General features: G+C 50.6%; 8 protein-coding genes across 8 annotated transcripts; 5 read left to right on the top strand and 3 right to left on the bottom strand.

Annotated features, from left to right (window-relative positions):
* Positions 1–24: 24 nt before the first annotated feature.
* PMZ80_000972 (uncharacterized protein) lies at positions 25–1,074 on the bottom strand (the record flags this gene model as incomplete). Its single annotated transcript, XM_064869421.1, has 1 exon — positions 25–1,074. One exon carries the CDS (start codon positions 1,072–1,074, stop codon positions 25–27), a length of 1,050 nt encoding a protein of 349 aa, XP_064734918.1.
* A 456-nt stretch (positions 1,075–1,530) lies between these two features.
* PMZ80_000971 (uncharacterized protein) lies at positions 1,531–2,879 on the top strand (the record flags this gene model as incomplete). Its single annotated transcript, XM_064869420.1, has 2 exons — positions 1,531–1,557; positions 1,611–2,879. The coding sequence occupies 2 exons, from the start codon at positions 1,531–1,533 to the stop codon at positions 2,877–2,879; spliced, it is 1,296 nt and encodes a 431-aa protein (XP_064734917.1).
* Positions 2,880–3,206: 327 nt separating this feature from the next.
* PMZ80_000970 (putative NRPS-like protein biosynthetic cluster) lies at positions 3,207–6,537 on the top strand (the record flags this gene model as incomplete). Its single annotated transcript, XM_064869419.1, has 2 exons — positions 3,207–3,425; positions 3,532–6,537. The coding sequence occupies 2 exons, from the start codon at positions 3,207–3,209 to the stop codon at positions 6,535–6,537; spliced, it is 3,225 nt and encodes a 1,074-aa protein (XP_064734916.1).
* A 717-nt stretch (positions 6,538–7,254) lies between these two features.
* PMZ80_000969 (uncharacterized protein) lies at positions 7,255–7,740 on the top strand (the record flags this gene model as incomplete). Its single annotated transcript, XM_064869418.1, has 1 exon — positions 7,255–7,740. The coding sequence occupies one exon, from the start codon at positions 7,255–7,257 to the stop codon at positions 7,738–7,740; it is 486 nt and encodes a 161-aa protein (XP_064734915.1).
* Positions 7,741–8,242: 502 nt separating this feature from the next.
* PMZ80_000968 (uncharacterized protein) lies at positions 8,243–9,899 on the bottom strand (the record flags this gene model as incomplete). The annotated part of the gene is made up of 3 exons (XM_064869417.1): positions 8,243–9,432; positions 9,484–9,592; positions 9,645–9,899. 3 exons carry the CDS (start codon positions 9,897–9,899, stop codon positions 8,243–8,245), a joined length of 1,554 nt encoding a protein of 517 aa, XP_064734914.1.
* Positions 9,900–11,788: 1,889 nt separating this feature from the next.
* Positions 11,789–12,986, top strand: PMZ80_000967 (uncharacterized protein; the record flags this gene model as incomplete). The annotated part of the gene is made up of 3 exons (XM_064869416.1): positions 11,789–11,968; positions 12,017–12,613; positions 12,666–12,986. The coding sequence occupies 3 exons, from the start codon at positions 11,789–11,791 to the stop codon at positions 12,984–12,986; spliced, it is 1,098 nt and encodes a 365-aa protein (XP_064734913.1).
* An 827-nt stretch (positions 12,987–13,813) lies between these two features.
* PMZ80_000966 (uncharacterized protein) lies at positions 13,814–15,307 on the bottom strand (the record flags this gene model as incomplete). The annotated part of the gene is made up of 3 exons (XM_064869415.1): positions 13,814–14,831; positions 14,879–15,208; positions 15,255–15,307. 3 exons carry the CDS (start codon positions 15,305–15,307, stop codon positions 13,814–13,816), a joined length of 1,401 nt encoding a protein of 466 aa, XP_064734912.1.
* Positions 15,308–17,298: 1,991 nt separating this feature from the next.
* On the top strand, positions 17,299–18,463 carry PMZ80_000965 (uncharacterized protein; the record flags this gene model as incomplete). The annotated part of the gene is made up of 3 exons (XM_064869414.1): positions 17,299–17,353; positions 17,522–17,690; positions 17,743–18,463. 3 exons carry the CDS (start codon positions 17,299–17,301, stop codon positions 18,461–18,463), a joined length of 945 nt encoding a protein of 314 aa, XP_064734911.1.
* Positions 18,464–19,115: the final 652 nt, after the last annotated feature.

Raw genomic sequence — 19,115 nt, 5'->3', positions numbered from 1 at the left:
GGCCATGTGTGAGTCCTGCTTACTTCATCCTCCAGCTCTTTGAATTCCCTGCTCAGCCGTCCTGACCAAAGCATCAAGGCCCTTCTCTCGGAGTCTGGGAATAATACTTCGGAATGCTTCTCTTGCCTGTATGTTCTTGCCATCCTCTAACAGCAGATCAGCCTTGGTCATCTCCGCCGAGATCAAGCCCACTTCACAGATCTCATCACGATCCTCTGGCTTGACCACTTCGGCAGTCGCGATAGCCTGATCCACCCACCGTAGAATTGACTTCCTAGCAGCGGCCAAACTCGCCTTTGTCGCTGGCTTCCCATTAATAGTTGCTCCTGGTCTCTTCATGGCTAGATCCATGGTCGATGCAATATTGCTCAGCACCTGAACCTCCTTACAAGACCGTGTGCCGTTGCATGCCGCTCTCAAAGGTTGAAGGGTCAGCATGTATACCTGCACTGCGTTTGGTTCCTCCCCAGTCGTGGCATATAGGTCTCCCATCTGGCTCAACATACTCGCAACCTCATCCAAGGGCAGACCAGCCGAATTGTCCTCGCTGAAACCTTTGGTCTGTGGATCTTGACTCTCTTTCACCAGCAACCCGACAGCGTCGCTGAGCACTTGCTTTGCAGTAGCCGGATCTTGCATGTAATCGCTCTCGTACAGACTCGAAGCCTTTACTCGTGATCTGATAGCTGTCTTCAACATCCCCTTCCTCAAGCTTGTGGTATCCTCCGGTTGCTCCTTGGTGACACCACGATCAATATCTGCAACTTTCTCTTCACACATTTTGATCGTTCCCTCCAGTACCTCGATGGCAGCCTTTGCGTGTCCGAACTTCTCCAACATCTCAGCCAGTCGCGCTCTGATTCCCATAACCTCGGAACTGTAGGGGTCCATACCATGCTCCTCGGCAGCTTGCAGAGCCTTGATGAAGTGCATCTCGGCTTTCGCTGGCTCGGGTTTCACATGTATTGCTTGGAGGGCTTGTCGAAGCTGATACTCGACTTTGGTCGGGTACGCTGAGTACTGAGGTGAGATTCGAGTATAGTCATCGTACAGGAGGAGACCGAGTATCGACATGGAAGCTATCGCTGCGACTATACCAGCAGGCAGGATGATTGGGTAGTCCTTCTTGGCCAGACGCCATTGCTCGCTCCAATACTGCGTCCATGATGGCTTGCCAGCTGTTCGAAACTCAGATGCTCTACGAGGGTTCGCTGCCTGTCGTGACGATGTCGAGAATCGAGTATGTTGTGAATTACGGGCTGTTCGGGTAGTATGTCGCCATGCTGGGCAGTCGCAAGCCTGTCGCAGCGCTCTTGTAGATGCTCGTGTCGTCTGCATGTCCTATAAGGCTCTCACTCTGATGGTAGTTGAAGAGAGTTGGTTCTCGAGCTGTTCCAGAAATATTTCCGCTTCGTCGCGCTTTTATCGACGTCATCTCAAGAACGCGTCTTCCTCTTCCGAATTGTACAAACCTTCACCACATAGTCGCAACTACAGCTCTCTTCTGTACCAAATGCAAATGTGATCAAAATGTGCGGGCGGTATGCACTGGGCATAGTAAGTGTGCTATACCGAGCTCCAAGCTTTGCGACAGCTACTAACAACAACAGCGTGCCTCTTTCGTTCGCTATCAACTCCAACAGCAGGGCATGCAAGTCGATAATGCGCCCGAAGATGATGAAGCTCGCGAGACATACAACTTTCCACCTGGAGCATACGGATTAGTTTATCGAGCCGAAGTGCCTGACTCAGGCCTGAGAGACGACGAAGAGACCCCAGCCGAGGTCAATGAGCAGACTGATGCACCAACCGCTGTACAAGAGGACAGGACTGGCGAAGATGAAACTTCCCAAGAAGATCAAGCTACTGGCGACAAGAAACACTTCAACTACGAAATCAAGGTCATGAAATGGGGCCTCATTCCCTTCTGGACAAAGCGCTCGCCAGACTATGGCAGCATGATGCGCACTATCAACTGTCGTGATGACTCCCTAATCGAGAATCGAGGCATGTGGAACACCATGAAACAACGAAAGCGCTGCATTGTTGTCGCTCAAGGCTTCTACGAATGGCTGAAGAAAGGTCCTGGCGGCAAGGAAAAGGTCCCCCACTTTGTGAAGAGGAAGGACGGACAGCTGATGTGCTTTGCTGGATTATGGGACTGTGTCAAGTATGAGGATGCGGAGGAGAAACTATACACCTATACAATCATCACCACAGACTCAAACAAGCAGTTGAACTTTCTACACGACCGAATGCCAGTCATCTTGGATCCTGACACAGATGCGATGAAGTTGTGGTTGGACCCAACTGTCAACAAGTGGTCGAAGGAGCTGCAGAGCCTGTTGAAGCCGTTCGAGGGTGAGTTGGAATGCTATCCAGTCAATAAAGATGTGGGCAAGGTCGGCAACAATTCTCCTGATTTCATCATACCAGTAGACAGTAAGGAGAACAAGAAGAACATTGCCAATTTTTTCGGAAACGCACAGAAGAAGAACGACCTCAAGCACTCGAGTCAGGAGAATAAAGAAGTCAAGGTTGAGCGCAATCAAGACATCCGGAAAACCGAAGATCACAACGGGTCCGAGAATAGTGCTCCGATGCCTGTCCCACCCAAGTCAGATGGTGGCATGAAGCGCAAAGCTGATCTGGATGATGAAGGTGAACATGTCGAGAAGGCGCCGAAGCTGGAGTTCAATCCAGATGACAAGCCTTCGTTGCAGCAGCCAGCCACTCCGGACAAAGCACCATCACCGCCAAAACGGACCACCGCGAAGAAGACACGAAGTGCTACCAGCAATGCAGACGTATCGAAGAAGCCGAGTCCTGCGAAGGCGGATGGTAGTAAACGAATTACAAGTTTCTTTGGCAAGACATGAGACCACGTTGAAGGGATCCCTGTGTCTGAGCGAGATAAAACAAAATCATGAACTGCACGCCCAAACATATGCGCGTGAGCACACTGGCGAGATGGGCTTTTGCACCGAGCTTCGGCAAAGCCCTCAAGCTTGCCGCGAGCTCCGGGAAATGCGGAGGGCCCATCCAATTACGGGCAATTCGTGGGGTTGGAGAACCACTGCGTGTCCGAGCCGACGGTTGTTCCGACGGGACAAACAAAAGAACAATATCTTGCTACAAGATAACATCAGCGTCGCCTCTCATATGCTCTGGACAGTCAGAGTGGTCGAAGACAGCGAGCAGCTAAGATGGCGACGACTACCATGACTATGCCCTCGGCGGCCAATACAACGGCAAGTAGTGGTGAGAACTCGACTAAGAGCGGAATGGCCAATCGGCCACATCCGTCTGTCTACATGACCATTGATGGTTTGATCAGATCACATGGTGCAGAAGACGACGACATACCCATGATCGGCTATCCTGCTCAAGGAGTCTCGGATTACGAGGTACATACCGCCAAGACAGTAGATAGATATGTTGATGCTGCTTGTTGGTGGTATCAGAAGCAAGGTTTACACTCAGCAGTAAGTAATCTTGATACAAACCAGTCCCTATATCTGACTTCCTCAGGACCCATCGCTCGATAAAGCACCTGTGGTCGCCCTCCTGACACCGTCATGCTTCGATGCCATAATATCCTTCTTTGCCCTCAACAGACTAGGCTGGGCAGTACTCTTTCTTTCCACGAGACTCACAGCACCCGCGTATGTCAGCCTCATGAATTTAGCCGATTGTAACACCATCATTGCACCTCCCATGTACAACAACGTCGTATCAGATATACAAACGCAATTGCAGTGTACGTCACTGCCACGAATCAATTCTGAGGATTATCGCCCTACTTTCAATGTGCCAAAATTTTTCAGAGAATGCGACAAAGCCAAAGAATCTCGCAAGGTTGCCTGGATCATTCACTCGTCAGGTTCGACCGGCTTCCCCAAGCCAATCTTCATCACAAATTTTGGATGTTTAGCCAACTTCCAGAAAGGCCTCGGCCTTCGGTCTTTTACCGCCTCACCACTCTTCCACTCGCATGCTCTTATGGAGTTCGGACGAGCAATCTATGCAAAAAGGACAATGTTCTTCAGCAATCACGCCTTTCCTGTCACAAGACATAATCTGCTTGCAGCCATGAAGGTGGCGAAGCCTGAGATGGTCTGTGCCGTACCATATGTTCTCAAGTTGCTAGCTGAGAAGGATGAAGGCATCACCGAGCTGGTTAAAGCAAAGATCGTGATGTATGGTGGCAGTACATGTCCAGATGCGCTGGGGGACGAACTCGTCTCGAAGGGAGTCAGACTAGCCGGAAATTACGGTGCGACTGAAACAGGCCACATCATGAACTCGTTTCGTCCAGAAGGAGACAACGAGTGGAGTTACAACCGCCTCCATCGACCTGTTGCTGACCACGTGCTGATGGATGAGATATCACCAGGAGTCTTCGAATGCGTCGCGCTCGATGGGCTCCCATCAAAGGACACTACCAATTCTGACGACCCACCAAATTCCTTCAGGACGAGAGATCTGTTTACACGACATCCCGACCCGAAGAAATCTAACTATTGGAAATATCTTAGCCGACTCGATGACCGCTTGACACTAATTAATGGCGAAAAAGTCCTGCCTATCCCAATAGAAGGGCACATCTGCCAACACGAGTTAATTCAGGAAGCTGCTGTGTTTGGTGTGCAAAGAACTGTTCCGGGTGTCATCGTTTTCCGAAGCGAACACGCAGCAGATCTTAGCGACGAGGTCTTCCTCGACAAGATATGGTCGCAGATTGAAGAAGCGAACAGCCAGGCTGAGACATTTTCCCATATTCCTCGTGACCTCGTGGTCATGAGACCATTCGACGAGGTATATCCACGAACTGATAAAGGCACAATAATCAGGGCGCAGCTCTACGAGCAATACAAAGACACGATACAAGCTGCCTATGATCGTTTCGAGAACGGAGCGACACCCGCAGACAGCAGTTCGCTGCGAGCTCTTGATGTTCCAGAGCTAGAAGTATTCCTGCTAGACAAATTCCGCAATGAGCTCCATGCTGAGCTCGAATCAGTAACAAGTGATATCTTCTCCGCTGGCGTCGACTCACTTCAAACAACCCGTGTGTGGAACATGATCAAGAAGGAGATCGACCTAGGCGGAAACCAAGCAAAACTCTCACAAAACGTCGTCTTCGAGCGCGGCACGGTCAAATCACTAGCACAACACCTCTACAACCTGCGAGTGGGCATCGACGAGGATGAAGCAGATTCCAACGCAGAAGCGCAGGTCCAGATCATGCACGATCTAATCAACAAGTACAGCACATTCACGCCACACGATGCAAAGGACAAGCCAACCGTGTCAAGCAAAACTGTTCTCCTAACAGGCGTCACCGGCGGTCTCGGCTCGGTCCTCCTCGCCAACCTACTGAAGCGCAATGATATTTCGAGAATCTACACCCTCGTTCGCGCCACAACACTCGAGTTTGCAGCGGGCCGTGTCTTCTCCTCGCTGTCATCCCGTAACCTCCTCACCACAATACCGCCTGCCGACCTAGGCAAGATCGTCGCGCTGCCTTCTGACCTCTCCCTCCCAACTTTAGGTCTCGACTCATACCACCTCAGCAATCTCCTGTCCAGCGTAACACACATCATCCACAGCGCATGGGCCGTAAACTTCAACCTCCCACTTCTGAGCTTCGAAGCACAGCATATACGGGGTGTATACAACATGATCGAACACATCGCGTTACGCACCACGCATTCACAGCCAGCATCGTTCTACTTTTGCAGCTCCATCTCTGCAGCGAGCGGCACACCAAAACCAGCGACGATCGCTGAGACACAAATTGATAATCTAGCGCATGCGCAGAGTATGGGATACGGCCGCTCAAAGCTTGTCTCTGAACGGATCACCCACGCTGCGATGAAGAGCACTGGTATGACAAGCCGGGTGCTGAGAATAGGACAATTGGCAGGCGACACGGTGAATGCAATATGGAATGATACAGAGGCTATCGCGCTTATGATTCGGAGTGTATTGCCTGAGTCGGCGGGCTGTCTACCTGCACTCGACGAGTCACCGTCGTGGCTACCAGTGGATAAAGCTGCTGAGACGATTGAGGAGTTGGTCTTCCCGGAGCAAGAGTCGCAACAGGATGAGGTCGTGTATCACATCCTTAATCCACAGTCATTCAGCTTCAAGAAGGATCTGGTGCCGATGTTACAAGCCCATCCTGATGTTCCTGAGTTCCAAGTCGTGCCGGTGCGGGAGTGGCTTGATAGATTGAGGGCGAGTGACGGGGATGTGAGCAGAAACCCGAGTAAGAAGCTCATGGACTTCTGGGAGGGGAAGTATGGCGCTATCTCGGACAAGGAGGTGGTGGTTGAGGATACGCCGAAGAAGGAGGAAGAGATGGAAAATGTGAGTAAGGGGTTGACGTTTAACACGAGTAGGACGTGTCAAGATAGCGCGTGTTTGCGGTCTGTTCAAGACCCTGTGAGCGATGGGCTGATGAGTAGAATTGTGGGTGTCTGGATGGGGAAGTGGAAGAGAGAGATCGCGGCTTTCGACGGTGAGAAGTGATCCAGCGCAGCAGGCGGGGTGTAGACACAGACGCAAGAAGGACATCAAGTTATGACCGGGCTCTCTGGGCGCTGGCATCAAGGAGCCAGCATGGTATCAATGGTAGTCTAGAGGAACACAAGTTCGTGCCTATCTAGCTCGCTGGGTAAACGGAAGCCATTGAATCTCCTCTTCGAGATTCTATTCTCTCGTTGCTAGTGCGTGGTTGCCTAAAGGCGATGCTTGAGCAATGCAGTGATTGCTATGATTCAAGCCAACCCAACACTTTGCGATGTGAAAGTTCCGGATACGAAGTGATTCGTTCATTATTGCCAAGAAGTGTCCTTCTCCCTTCGCTAATTTGGAATGACTCGCCAAGAAGTCTGTTCCGAACGCGAACACGAGGCCCGAAGGCATCATGCTACCCTGTCAGAGCGAGTGGCTTAGATCAGCATGCTGGTGCATGGTAGCCGCAGCACAAACAGACTAATCGGATTTGCTTTCGGCTGTTAGTCACCATGCGGATGCTTGGCTCATGGCTTAGATGGGCTAGGGTGTGATGATTTGGAAGCGTATACAGTGCACTGCCGGAGCTCACACGATTCATAGCAAAAGGATATAGAGTTGTTCCTGTACTTGTTGGAAAACTTATCAATCAACTCATAACATTCAAGAGCGAATAACACCAGCAGCAGCAACCCACCACTACCAACACATCCAGCAAGACATCGTACTGAAATGTCTGGCCTCGAACTATTCATCATAATAGCAGCGGGCGTCTACATCACCAAGAAAGTCCGGGCTCGAAAGGAGCAGAAGCAACTTGCTGCCGGAGGAATAACCTCACACCCTCTCGGTACCCAGATACATGGAGCTCCGCAACTCGTCGACGGGACAAACCAGCAGCGACAGAAGCAGCACGGCTCAGCTGAGGAGGATCAGTTGCCGGCGTATACCCCGCCCTCGAATCAAAGCCGGACCGCACAGTCAGATGAGAAGGGATGGTTAGATCTGCCGAGTTATGATGAGACACAGAGAGGCACGGAGGAGCGAAATCGACGCAATGGCATTCGAACGGATGTTGCTGAAGCGGGTGTGCCGCTAGTGGCAATGGCGCAGAATGCGAGGGTGGAGGCAGCGACTGCTTCGCCTGATGAGACGAGTAAGGCTCGTTCGAAGAGGTGGAAGGTTTGGAAGAAGGAGAGGGTAGAGCAAGCTGCTTGAGCTTTGGCGAAGGGTGGCGATGGACCATATACGCTACCTGGCAAGGACTTGATGGCGAGTGGTGTTGATGAAGGATATACGATATGCTGGCAAGGACTTGATGGCGCAAGGATGCCGGGGATCTCATTGGTGATTGGCCGGCGTCGATTGGTCGCGCAAGACCAAGACCATGTTGTCGCCATCGTCGACGAGGCCACCCTGGTTCTGGTTCAGGACCTCAAAGACATAAAGTGAAGGTGTATGTTATATAAAGGAAAGAAGCGTGGAGTTTGTGGGAAGGAAAATGTTATTTGGTTGTTCTGTTTTAATCGGAGTCGGTACGGTAAACATCAGTATTTTATGTGCGGTTATGGTTGGCCAAGAAGGCCTAATGTGCACGAAGAAGATCTATCTTTACAACTTAACCGAGCAAACAACTCATCTCCATCAAGTTCAGCTTTTGTGACCCAACTTCCATCTCCGCGGTGGTCAGGTTACCTGAAGCTCTGATTGAACAGTCACTTCAGTAGACATACCTGAACTTGACGTTCTCCTTGTCTGTCAGATTGTCCCACTGACTCTTCTCGGTGCTGATCTCATTCATCACCGCTTCTCTCTTCTCCTTCTGGCCATTTGCATACCTGTAATATGCAAACAGCGCAACCGTAACCGCAGCTCCAGCAGCTTGGGTCGCCAGCACTATGATTTTGGCTGGAATGTACTGCGGAGCGTCCTTCGCCTGGAACGTTTGAGGGCCAACGATATTGCCGACACTGAATGCAGCACTGACTAACGCCATGCTGACAACTCGTTTGGTTGATCCGGCGACGTTGCTTGCAACCCATTGATACAAAACGATCAATGTTGCGACAACAAAGTTGATGAGGTAAATACCTGCCAACAGTCCCGGCTTGTTGGCATTGGTTTTGCCTGATGGCAGAAAGGACATCAACGCGCCGCCCATAATGCCTGGTACGCAGCAGAAAACGATCCAGGCCCACCGTTGACCAGATGGCATAAATCGGACGCCGTAGCCAACCAATAGTGTCGCGAAGATGGACACAATGCCGCTAGGCATGTTCAAGAGTGCGGCCTGAGGCGGCGTGTAGCCGATGTTCTTAATCAGGGTCGTGCTGTACGTGGTGATGACACCAGATGAGATAGAGATCAAGACAGTGATCAGGGTCAACAGCCAAATCTGAATGTCCGCGAAAGCCTCGAGAGCATGCTTTGGCTTGAAGTGCATGTTCTGGACACCAGTCTTGTTGACCGAGACATGCTTGAGCAGTGCGACCTTCTCGACTTCACTGAGGAATTGAGCCGCCATTGGGCTGTCTGGAATGATGAGCGCAGTCACAATACCAATCACAGCAGTGACAACACCGAGCACAACGAACATGACCCTCCAGCCCTGAAAGCTTGGATTTTCCAGTTGCTGGAAGCCATAGCTGACTGCACCACCAGCGATCTGTCCAATACCGAGACCACAATACCAAAAGCTGAATCGAGGTGCTTGTTCCGATTTGGTGTAATATTGACTGCTGATGAGCATCAAGCTCGGTGCAATGGCTGCCTCAAAGATACCAAGGAATACGCGGGCTGCGAGCAGGGATTGGTAGTTGTGCGCTGCTGCAGTGCAAGCTGTTGCAATGCCCCAAAGCATGACGTTAGCTCCTAGCCATTTGCCGGCTGGGACTTTGTTGAGGATGTATCCTGACAAACTGTTAGCGAAAGGGTCATCAGTTTTCTTGATCAACGGCTTACCGTTCGGTATCTCTGCAATCAGGTATGATATGAAGAACGAAGTGGCCGCGTTCGTGAACTCGTTGCCCTGAAGTTTGAGGTCTTTCGGCAAAGCCATTACGGCAGCATACTATCGATCAATCAGCGAGACCGTTCATATCAGGAAGTCCAGTACAACTCACGTTCAGCGAAACCTTGTCGACGAATTGCATAGTGTAACACAAGAACATGATTGGCACAATATACCAATCTATCTTGCGCCGCAGCCTTTTGAGGTCGACCCGGGCAGCGGCATCGTCAGACGCGTTGACGTTGGCTAGGAAATTGTATGCCAGATCTGGATCGCTGAGTTTCTGCTTGGGGGCCGAGTAGGAGCTTGAAGCGACGTCGCTGATACCAACCACCTCAGTGAGATTGCGGTCTGTGTCGGACGACATATTCGTTTATGCAAGGTGACGATGTGAAGAAGGACAGACCAGGTTCGCGGGATGATATCGTTGATAAGCACTTCACAGGTTACACAAGCAACGCAGGATTGAAGCAGGCAGTTGAACGCTGAAGGACAACGCAACAGAGAATGAGCAGATGTCGTGGTGTTAAACGTGGCAATGATTGTCACCGCAGAATATTTCCAGAAATGAGCATCCCATATGGCTGGCTATCAAGGGAGGGTTGTTTGTGATATCAGAGACCTCAAAGCTCTGATCGCTAGCAGCTGAAGCACACATGGTAGCCGTATTGCTCATTTCCACAGGATCAGTTCAGGCAAGGGAGGGCAAGCGCACTAGTGAGTGCGGCAGCCGTGGGTCGTTGCTTCTGTGGCCAATCGGAGCAGGTGTCAGTGCTGTCACTTCCGTTGTGGGGTCAATGTTGGCCGCTCTGAAGGACGCCACGTCGATCATCGTTGCTTCTTCAAACGAATTCTCCGGACACTCCTAACGCAAGCTTCCAGGCACCGAGGGACGACTATCTGATGGCACCTTCGTGCGGTGCATGTCAAGTTTTGTCAACGAGTCAGATGCAGCAGTCGCGGAGTCGCAGCATTGCAAATGCAGCCACAGGCTTCCGCTTTACACGACTTTCTTCACAGAATGCCTACCCGGGAAGTCACAATATACTTGAAGTAGCATGCTCGGACTTGTGCAAATTGACTCAAAGCGGAGTGACCACAACCGATGTGACGCAAGGTCGTGTCTGGAACGTCGTACGGAGGGGTTCCTGCAACACGACAGGTTGATGGTCTTCGAGAAAAGCAAGCTGCATGAAACAAGGCTTTTGGGGCAACAACCGCATGCATCTTCTATCTGCAAAAGAACATGTTATCCTTGCTAGCGGCGATGGTACTGCACTCGTCAGAGTAACCTTGGCTCTGAGGAGCAGGCTGGCTTGGCTCCTACCCCGGCCTTGGCTAGAGCAATGCGCGTCTCATGAGCCAATCACGTTCGTTCTCGCGCATGCATCTGTCAAATTAATTGACCCTCGCTTCAAAGGGCTTCTGAGAGCAGCTGTTCTCAGGGAGCTACCAAGAGTTGGAAGCGCAGAGTAAGAGCATAATGATATGGCAGAACAGGCGAGCATCACCCCAATCTGATCGATAACTGAGAATGATTCAGATCTGCCGCAGTATGAGGTCCGATCACCAATACAGAACGCCAACATTGCCATCCAGCGTTAGTGCTGTCGATCATTGCGTTGACAGGAAAGAAGCAACCAAACCTCAATCTGGCAGCTTATCGAATCACGGACTCTGACTGTCAGCAGTGACACGCGCCCTAATTCCTTGCAATTCCCTCCCTTGCAAGAGTCCGAGGACGTCAAAGCTTCAGACGCGGCAGCCAATTGTGGTGATATCTCTTCTTTCAAGCCACGCCTGACGTGGCTTGTGCTTCACCTACTCGACATCCCTTCCTACGTGTTCTCTCAGCAGTGGTGCTGCACCAGCAGAGTCATATTGATTCTCCCGTGCTGGCAGCAAGCGGTCTAGCCTCTACAGCCGCATGGGGACGCAACGACATCTTAACGGCCAAAGCGCAACGGCGTGACATTTTCGAGTGTGGCTCTCCGGCCTCAAACCCCGTGGCTAGCCTACTAGCAGGATATCACTATCTGCGTAGCTCTTCGACATTTATGGGGCTCACGTCCTTACGCAGGTAGACGTACCTGGAAATCTTCCGTGGAAGGTACGAATGTATGTCACAACGGTGATAGGCAAATCAGCTCGCGACGCCTCTCAATAACATCCTCGTCTGCTATACCGCACCAGACTTGTTCTCCAACCATACTTCCGAAACCATCTACCTCTGTTTATAGCCTCACTACCGCAATCATGACTTGGGTTCACAATGCCTCTCCGGAGATCGATGCACAGTCACAATGGCCGCTCATAGTTGGCGTATGTGTAGGCTTAACGACGCTGATGACAGTCACTGTCAGCCTCAGAATGTACGTTCGAGCATGGATGATCAAGTCTATGGGCATCGACGACTGGGTCATGCTTTCCTCATGTGTGAGTACCAAGCAACACCTGTAGATCAAAGTGCTGACCGCATCACAGATATGTAGTATAATCTACAACGCCCTCTGCATAACCCAGACGAGGTACGGACTAGGCCTTGACCCGAAATCACGTCCAGACATCAACGCCAACAAGTACTCCGAAGTCAACTTCGCTGGACGACCCTTTTACATGGCCGGAACAACTGGGTTCAAAGTTGCGCTGTGTTTCGCATACCTCCGCATCACGGGGAGCAACACGAAACCCGTCTATCGGCGCATCATCTGGTCCTTCACGACCTTCACGATCCTCTCGCACGTTGGCGGAACACTAGTGCTACTCTTCCAATGCACTCCAATGAAGAGATCTTGGCGCCCGAAACTTACACCTTCCTCGTGTCTGCCGAACGACATCACTTTCTACGTTCTGGCAGCGATCACCATATTCTGCGATCTAGTCATTTTCGCTCTACCAATTCCCCTACTTGCAAAATTGCAGATCAACAGGCGACGGAAAGCAGGTCTGATCGCAGTCTTCTCGCTGGGAGCGTTTACGACAGTCTGTTCCATCATGAGGATGGTACAGATCTCTATCATTACAAAGAGCAGCAACTCGACCATGCTTGTGCTTTGGGGGACGATAGAGATGAACGTCGGGGTGAGTACCTATTTATCTATTCCCAACGTTCTTCACCACTAACCCAGCACAGATCTTCCTCACCTGTCTCCCGTCCCTAACGCCACTATTCACGTTCTTCGCCAACAAAGCCAAGACTTCTGGCTTGTACTACGGCCGAACCAAGGGCTTACACGACTCGAACAGCTCGAATGCTATGCGGCTCGAAAAGAGAGCCAGTCGATTCGAGTCTTCTCCTTCGTCATCGGCAACGACTGCGGTGAACCGATCAAGCTCCGAGGAGCATATTATACCTATACAGGGCAAGGGAGATCTACTTATTACGAAGACCACGGAGATCGACATACAAGAATATGACAATGAGCATGATGCGATCAACAGGAGGGCTTGGTGATGTTATGCAGGAAGGTAGATAACAACATCAATGACAGTAGTGCTAGCTAGATACAACAACAGGATTTGCTTCACCCATAGCCTAGAGCTAGCTGCCAGGAGTTTCATGCAGCCTTAACATCTGATCCTCTCAATTCACGAGCTGACCGCACGTACAAGTATACGAATGCGCCCCACGGTCGCGCATTGTCAGTTCTGCATAGACCACCACCCGCATGAGTCCCTTACATGAGTTCCTTACCAAGTACCTTTCCAACCCCTTGCTTGAAATGCAAGTTGTTAAATTGTCTCTTTCGAAGTAAAAGATACTTTGCCCACTGATGGCACAGACCGATACAGCAAAAACAACCAACAACGCCGATTCCCATGTGGCTCCCCACCATAGTAGAGACGCCGGCTGACAGCTTAAGTATACGAAATCGGACGGGATCGCCTGTTTCTGTCACCTTTGGTCGATTGCGGAGGAACAGTTGTGGCGGACCATATATGTTCAACCATATGGCGGGAGGAATGCTGAAGTTTGCCAAGTCTGGAAGGGATGGGAGTGGTTTGACATTTTTAATACCGGATGAGTGGTCAGATGAGATACGGCACAATAATACACGCAACCAGCGCTTTGTGACAGTATCCTCGCACATTAGATAAGTGAACTGCACAAATAGAACGTCGCCATGGGAAGGGGAATATCGTGAGCGTGGAACTATGCTAGATAGCATTGGTGCCGATACACCGTTAGCATGGCTTTATGAATATTTCCATCCGCAACACGAGACATAAGCGTGAAGATAGGGTGGCTTCCATTGATGCAGTAGATTTCTTGCTGCTAGGTTATACAATACTACGCTCATGTTGCACATCCCCTGGCTCTGTTCCATGACTACTCTGAATGCCAGCTCTTTCACCACTCATCCTCCGGTCATGCATCTCGTGATCTTCAAGATGCTTGTTCTCATCCACCAGAGCATCCTCTCCCTTCACCGCCCACTGGCTCTTCTCCCTCAACCTCTTGCCATACCTCAAGAACACAATCGGAGTAAAGCAGAACAAGATCGCGACTGCCGCCAAAACACTAGTCGCAACATTATTCCCCAGCCCCTCATACATCTGCGTCATGAACAGCGGAAAGATTGCAGCTGTCAACGTTCGTGCCGTACTCAGGGACGATACAGCGCTCGCCGCGTAGAACCCGTATGCATCGGTGATGTACCCGAACAAGACATATGAGAAATCATTCGCGGAGAAGCCAATGCATATCAGACCGAGCATTGATATGGACGACGGGACATTAGGTACTCGCTGCGGGATCGTCCATGCGAAGAGCCAAAGTCCGATCGCAAGCGTCGGACATGCTAGTGCAAAACTGCGAATTTTGGTCTCTGGTTCTATACGTCTATGCAATGTACGCTGGCGTTCAAGGAGACGCTCATCGTAAAAGCGTGGAAAAATGTTTATAAGCTCGCCGACCAGAATGGCAAGGAAGGTGAGTGACGAAGTGGTCTCGTCGAAGGTGTTGTCGAATGGTGGTGATGTATAGACTATGGTCAGGGATTCGGTGAGACCGTAGATCAGACCAAAGGCTGTTGCGCATAGGATTGCACAAAGGGTAACGAGTGGTTCGGTAAAGAGAAATGTGAGCGGTCGGTAGAGGTTCGATTGGATGAAGTCGCGCAGGGGATGTTTGCTGTGGGGCGAATTGTCTTTTGCTTTCAGTCTGCTGTTGCCCGTTCGGGCAGATAGCACCTTCGCTTTTGCCTGCAGAATCTGTGAGGCATTGCTCTCCTTGATGAAGAGGCAGCACACGACAGATATACCCGAAGCGATGGCGGAAATGTGATGCACCCATTTCCTGCCGCTTGTTAGTGTATAAAGTCGGATCTGTGTACAGTCACTTACCAGCCCAAGGTCAACGTTACGAAGCTCGAGTAGACTGGACCAAGTGCCAGGCCCGCCATTCCGAACAACGTGTATGCATACACGACCCAGATTCTCTTGTCGGCATCAAACATATCGCTGAAATTGCCGAAGGCGACTGTTACAGGGATGGACGCGGAAACACCCTGGAAGAATCTCCCAACGAAAACGCCAGCAACATGATTGGGTACTGCGACGATGACTGAGGAGATCCCGAAAGCAGTTGCTGCCACGATGTAGATCGTCCGTCGACCGAAGACTTCTGAGATAGGCGAGCAAAAGATGCCGCCTATAGTCTGGCCAAGCAGATATCTACCTCGTATCAAAATCTGATCACGGTAGCCAGCAACAGGCTTACATGGTGATGAATGCAAAAACGCCCAGCAACCTGGAGATCCCGAACTCATTCATTGATGTTTTAGCAGTCGCGGCCTGACCCATATTAGCAGTGGTCGAAGTCCGCAGGAGGCCACGTACACCCGACGAGCTCAAGACGGTCATATAGAATTCCAGCCATATTACGATCGTCGCAGAGTAGTATTTCGAGATCGGCTTCCAGTTTAGTGGATGTTCTGTCGTGTCCTTATTCCAACAGACAGTGAACCCATCCTCGATATGAACACCATGGTTGCTTAGACACCCGTCCAGGTCGACGTGTTGATGCTCCTCCATAGGCAGATAGACCTAGATCATGTAGTATGGAAGTCGAGAAAGGTTATGGATGCATAGAACAAAATGACTGGCTCGTGCGCTCTTGTGACGCCGTGAATTTGGTATGGACCTGGCAACCACGCGCATCGGAACGAAGCGTGCTCGTAAATTTACGATACCGGAAGCGGCAGTGACAAGCCTCATACTTCGAACAAAGTCGGTTGCACGACCGCACAGCTCTGCCATATGCAGCTGTCATCCTCTCAGCATTGACATTGAGGCACTATGCTTCCGGGTTTGTCTGAAGCGTCTTCGCTTTGGCGCACGAGCCTCCTCTTCCACTGAGTGCGATCAACCGTTAGGTCTGTGCAATAAGAGCGCCGATTCAAGGTCATGTCCGAATATCACGACTGAACATTGTGTGTTGAACCCCGCTTCTCAATTACTTGAAACTCGATAGTGTATTGGTTTGAAAGTCCCGCCATTCGACAGACCAGCAGAGCAAGCAGTCATTGCGATAATTAGGTCCATTTCTGCAACGAAGTCGATGTGGTCTCCAGGTTTGCTGAGAGGAGGCTCAACGGTGAATGTCCCAGTCTTTCCATCAATCGGAACGTTCATGAAGCAGTTGAATGCACAAGGGATCTGATCCGGTTGGACTCCATGGGGCTCGAGCGCTTGAGCAAGGTTGCCGAAACATCCTTGATGCGGATCAGTGTGGCCATAGATGATCCGAAAGGTGTCCTTGGAGCATGGCGTTAGAAGGAAATCGTGGCGTCCACAGGTATCTTCAACTATTCTCAACATGATGTTGCTTCGGTTCGAATACAGTGGATCACCAGTTGTGAGATAAAGGCGACTAGCATAGTCCAATGTTCTACCATTTGAGATGGTTTCTCGCGTGTCGTGCGCGTTGAATGCGAGCAAGTCCGATACCTGCACCCCTTGGGGATCGATCACTGTTAGTCGTTGACCCTTCTGTAGCATAAATGCTGTGCCGGTCCGAGGTGGAATTTCTATTGTCTCTGACATCGTGATGTATGCTTGTGTTGACGATTGCTTTCCTGCTGAAGCCAAAGCTCTGTTCGTCGAGTATTACTTCGACAGATGCTGTGACCGAGACCAGATCCGCGTGAAATCTTGGATGTGTGCCGAGGTTTCGACAGTGAAGGCCTCAGCTTTCTTCTGGTGTATTCATCTCTGAAAACAGTCAAAGATCTCGTCATGACATCAGACTTCCGGGACCAGATACTAGTCGCAGAGATTAGCGCCATGAGGAAATGAATTTGCACTCTTTTTCAGCCTATCAAAAGCAGCGTTCGACTCTTGAGTAGTGGCTGCAATCAGGCGCTCGTCATCTGATCCTGTTTCGAGGCCCAAATCGAACACGGGCTCGTGGTGGGAGCACGCAAATCTGGGGCGTGCCTCGCTCTAAACCATATCGGGATTCTGGTGGATCCAGAAAGTGCGCAGTGTCATGTACTTCAGCGTCATAGCAGCAAGGATCTTCCGACTGAAAAGTTGCACCATACTGTACATGGTGTCATGATGCAGTACTCGCCGTTAACGTCCCGCTTGAACACTGCGGACGGTAGACCATCATTGCTGCCACTCGAGGATCCGTCCATAGAAGTTCAGGTGCAAGACTGAACAATGAAACAATGATACCCAGCTGCGGCAGTCTTGACGTAGTAGTTCATGCCCGTTGTGCTCATCTTGTTGTGCCTGCATCAGATCTTGTTACCACCCACATGGACGCAGATGCGATGGATCCGGAAAACCGCATATCCGGGCACTATGATCCAGGTACGGTGGCTCAGTGGGCTGTCGTCTAAAATCAATACCTTGTTCCTTATATCTGCGCAGGCAGATTTGTGCTCCAACCACACCTTACTTGTGTAACATAGCTGGCAACCATGATCATTGCTATAGCGTTCGTTTGTTTCGCATTTGGCTTTTTAGCAGCAATCGCAGTTGCTACCAACCCTGGGAAGTCAAAGAGCGATGTTGCTGGCCTTTGGAACTTCCTTCGATTAATGCGGAAGAACGTCTCATGCATTCTCGATAAGAATAACGCAGAGCAGCTGCTGCCGGCACCAGCAGAACAAACAGTCAAAGAGAAGGACGGAGGACTGCTGAGCAAGTAAGTTCCTGCATATTTGTCAATACTACTTCGACCGCTGACGCGATCGCAGAGAACAAATTGAGACATCGTACGATGCAGACAGCTGGCAAGGTCTCGCCTATCAGGATTTCAAGACAGCCATCATGGCAAGAGAAAGTGGGCTGAAGACCTTTCCATGCATATATGCCACTATGGGTTATCGGGCCGACGAGCATCGATACGTCTTTCTGAAATCCGACAACCCAGCAGAGCCGCAAAATATCCGCCTAATCGCTCCGGCACTTCGTTCCTACCTCTCAATGTCGCCGACTCTCGGCCCAAATACTTCCCTTGTCATAATATGTGCGCCGTCGGAGAAAGAGAAGACAGTCGAGGAATACAATGACAGTTTCTGGGACATGTTGAGAGGTCTGCGAATTACAGACCCTAAGCCGTGGCCAAAAGATGTGCCAGAGTCCGTTGACTCTGAGAAGTGGACGTTCTGTTACAATGGCGAGCCGGTTTTCCCAGTCATGCTCACCCCAGCGCATATGCAACGCTGGTCGCGGCATATGTCGGTGCCGATCATTGCTCTGCAACCGAAATGGGTGTTAGATAAGCTGCTGAGTACGCCAGAGAAGAGGGAGGCAGCCACAGGAAAGGTTCGCAAACTTCTGAAGGAGTATGACCAGATTGACATTAGTCCTGACTTGACTTCGTACGGGCAGCCAGGGACGAGTGAGGCGAGGCAATTGTGTTTGTTAGACGAAAACGAGACTGCAAGTTGTCCTTATAGCAATTTTGATAGGTAGTCGGTATCGCCGACATTCTTCTTGAGAAAACCTTCGAGACGATCCGGAATACAAAACCCATAGAAGAAGTGCCAGTGCAAACACATGAGGAAGTTGCGAGAAAGGTTTACAGAGAAATGGAGGAGATTCAATATTAGCATGATACTACTGTATGATAGCTTATCACTGGGGCTCCACTTGTCCGAAGCAGATTTGGCATCCGCGATAAGGGGGTCTCTTAATACAAAATCAGTCCGACCAGCGTCGTGACAATTCCATACACACCTTCCTACCTTCTGGCAATGTGTGTTGACATTTCAAGCAGACCCGAGAGAGTTTCAGACAGTAGAGCACAAAGTGCTGAGCCACGCGAGCAATCTCAAAGGAATCAACATTCATCGAGTCCGACCCACCTCGGTAACTGCTATAGTGTAGGTAGTGCTTCGATGAATGGTATAGAGAGTCCTCGCATCGGAGCAAACATTACTGGGCAACGTAAAAATCGAGTTCAGCGCTCGTAAGAGCAGACCTAATGCACCCAAGCATATATGCACACAAAGACCGGTAGGTTGATCGTAACAACTGCATCAAGGATGGCCAGTTTGCGTTCGCTGACATGCAGACCGCTGAGCGTCTTATAGACTCGTAGTTGCGTTTGAAGGGTGAAGACAGT

This window comes from Knufia obscura, assembly GCF_036327395.1.
Source record: "Knufia obscura strain CCFEE 5817 isolate CBS 148926 chromosome Unknown scaffold_1, whole genome shotgun sequence".
NCBI lineage: Eukaryota > Fungi > Ascomycota > Eurotiomycetes > Chaetothyriales > Trichomeriaceae > Knufia > Knufia obscura.
Note: the sequence above shows the minus strand (reverse complement) of the source record. Positions and strands in the feature narration are given on the sequence as shown.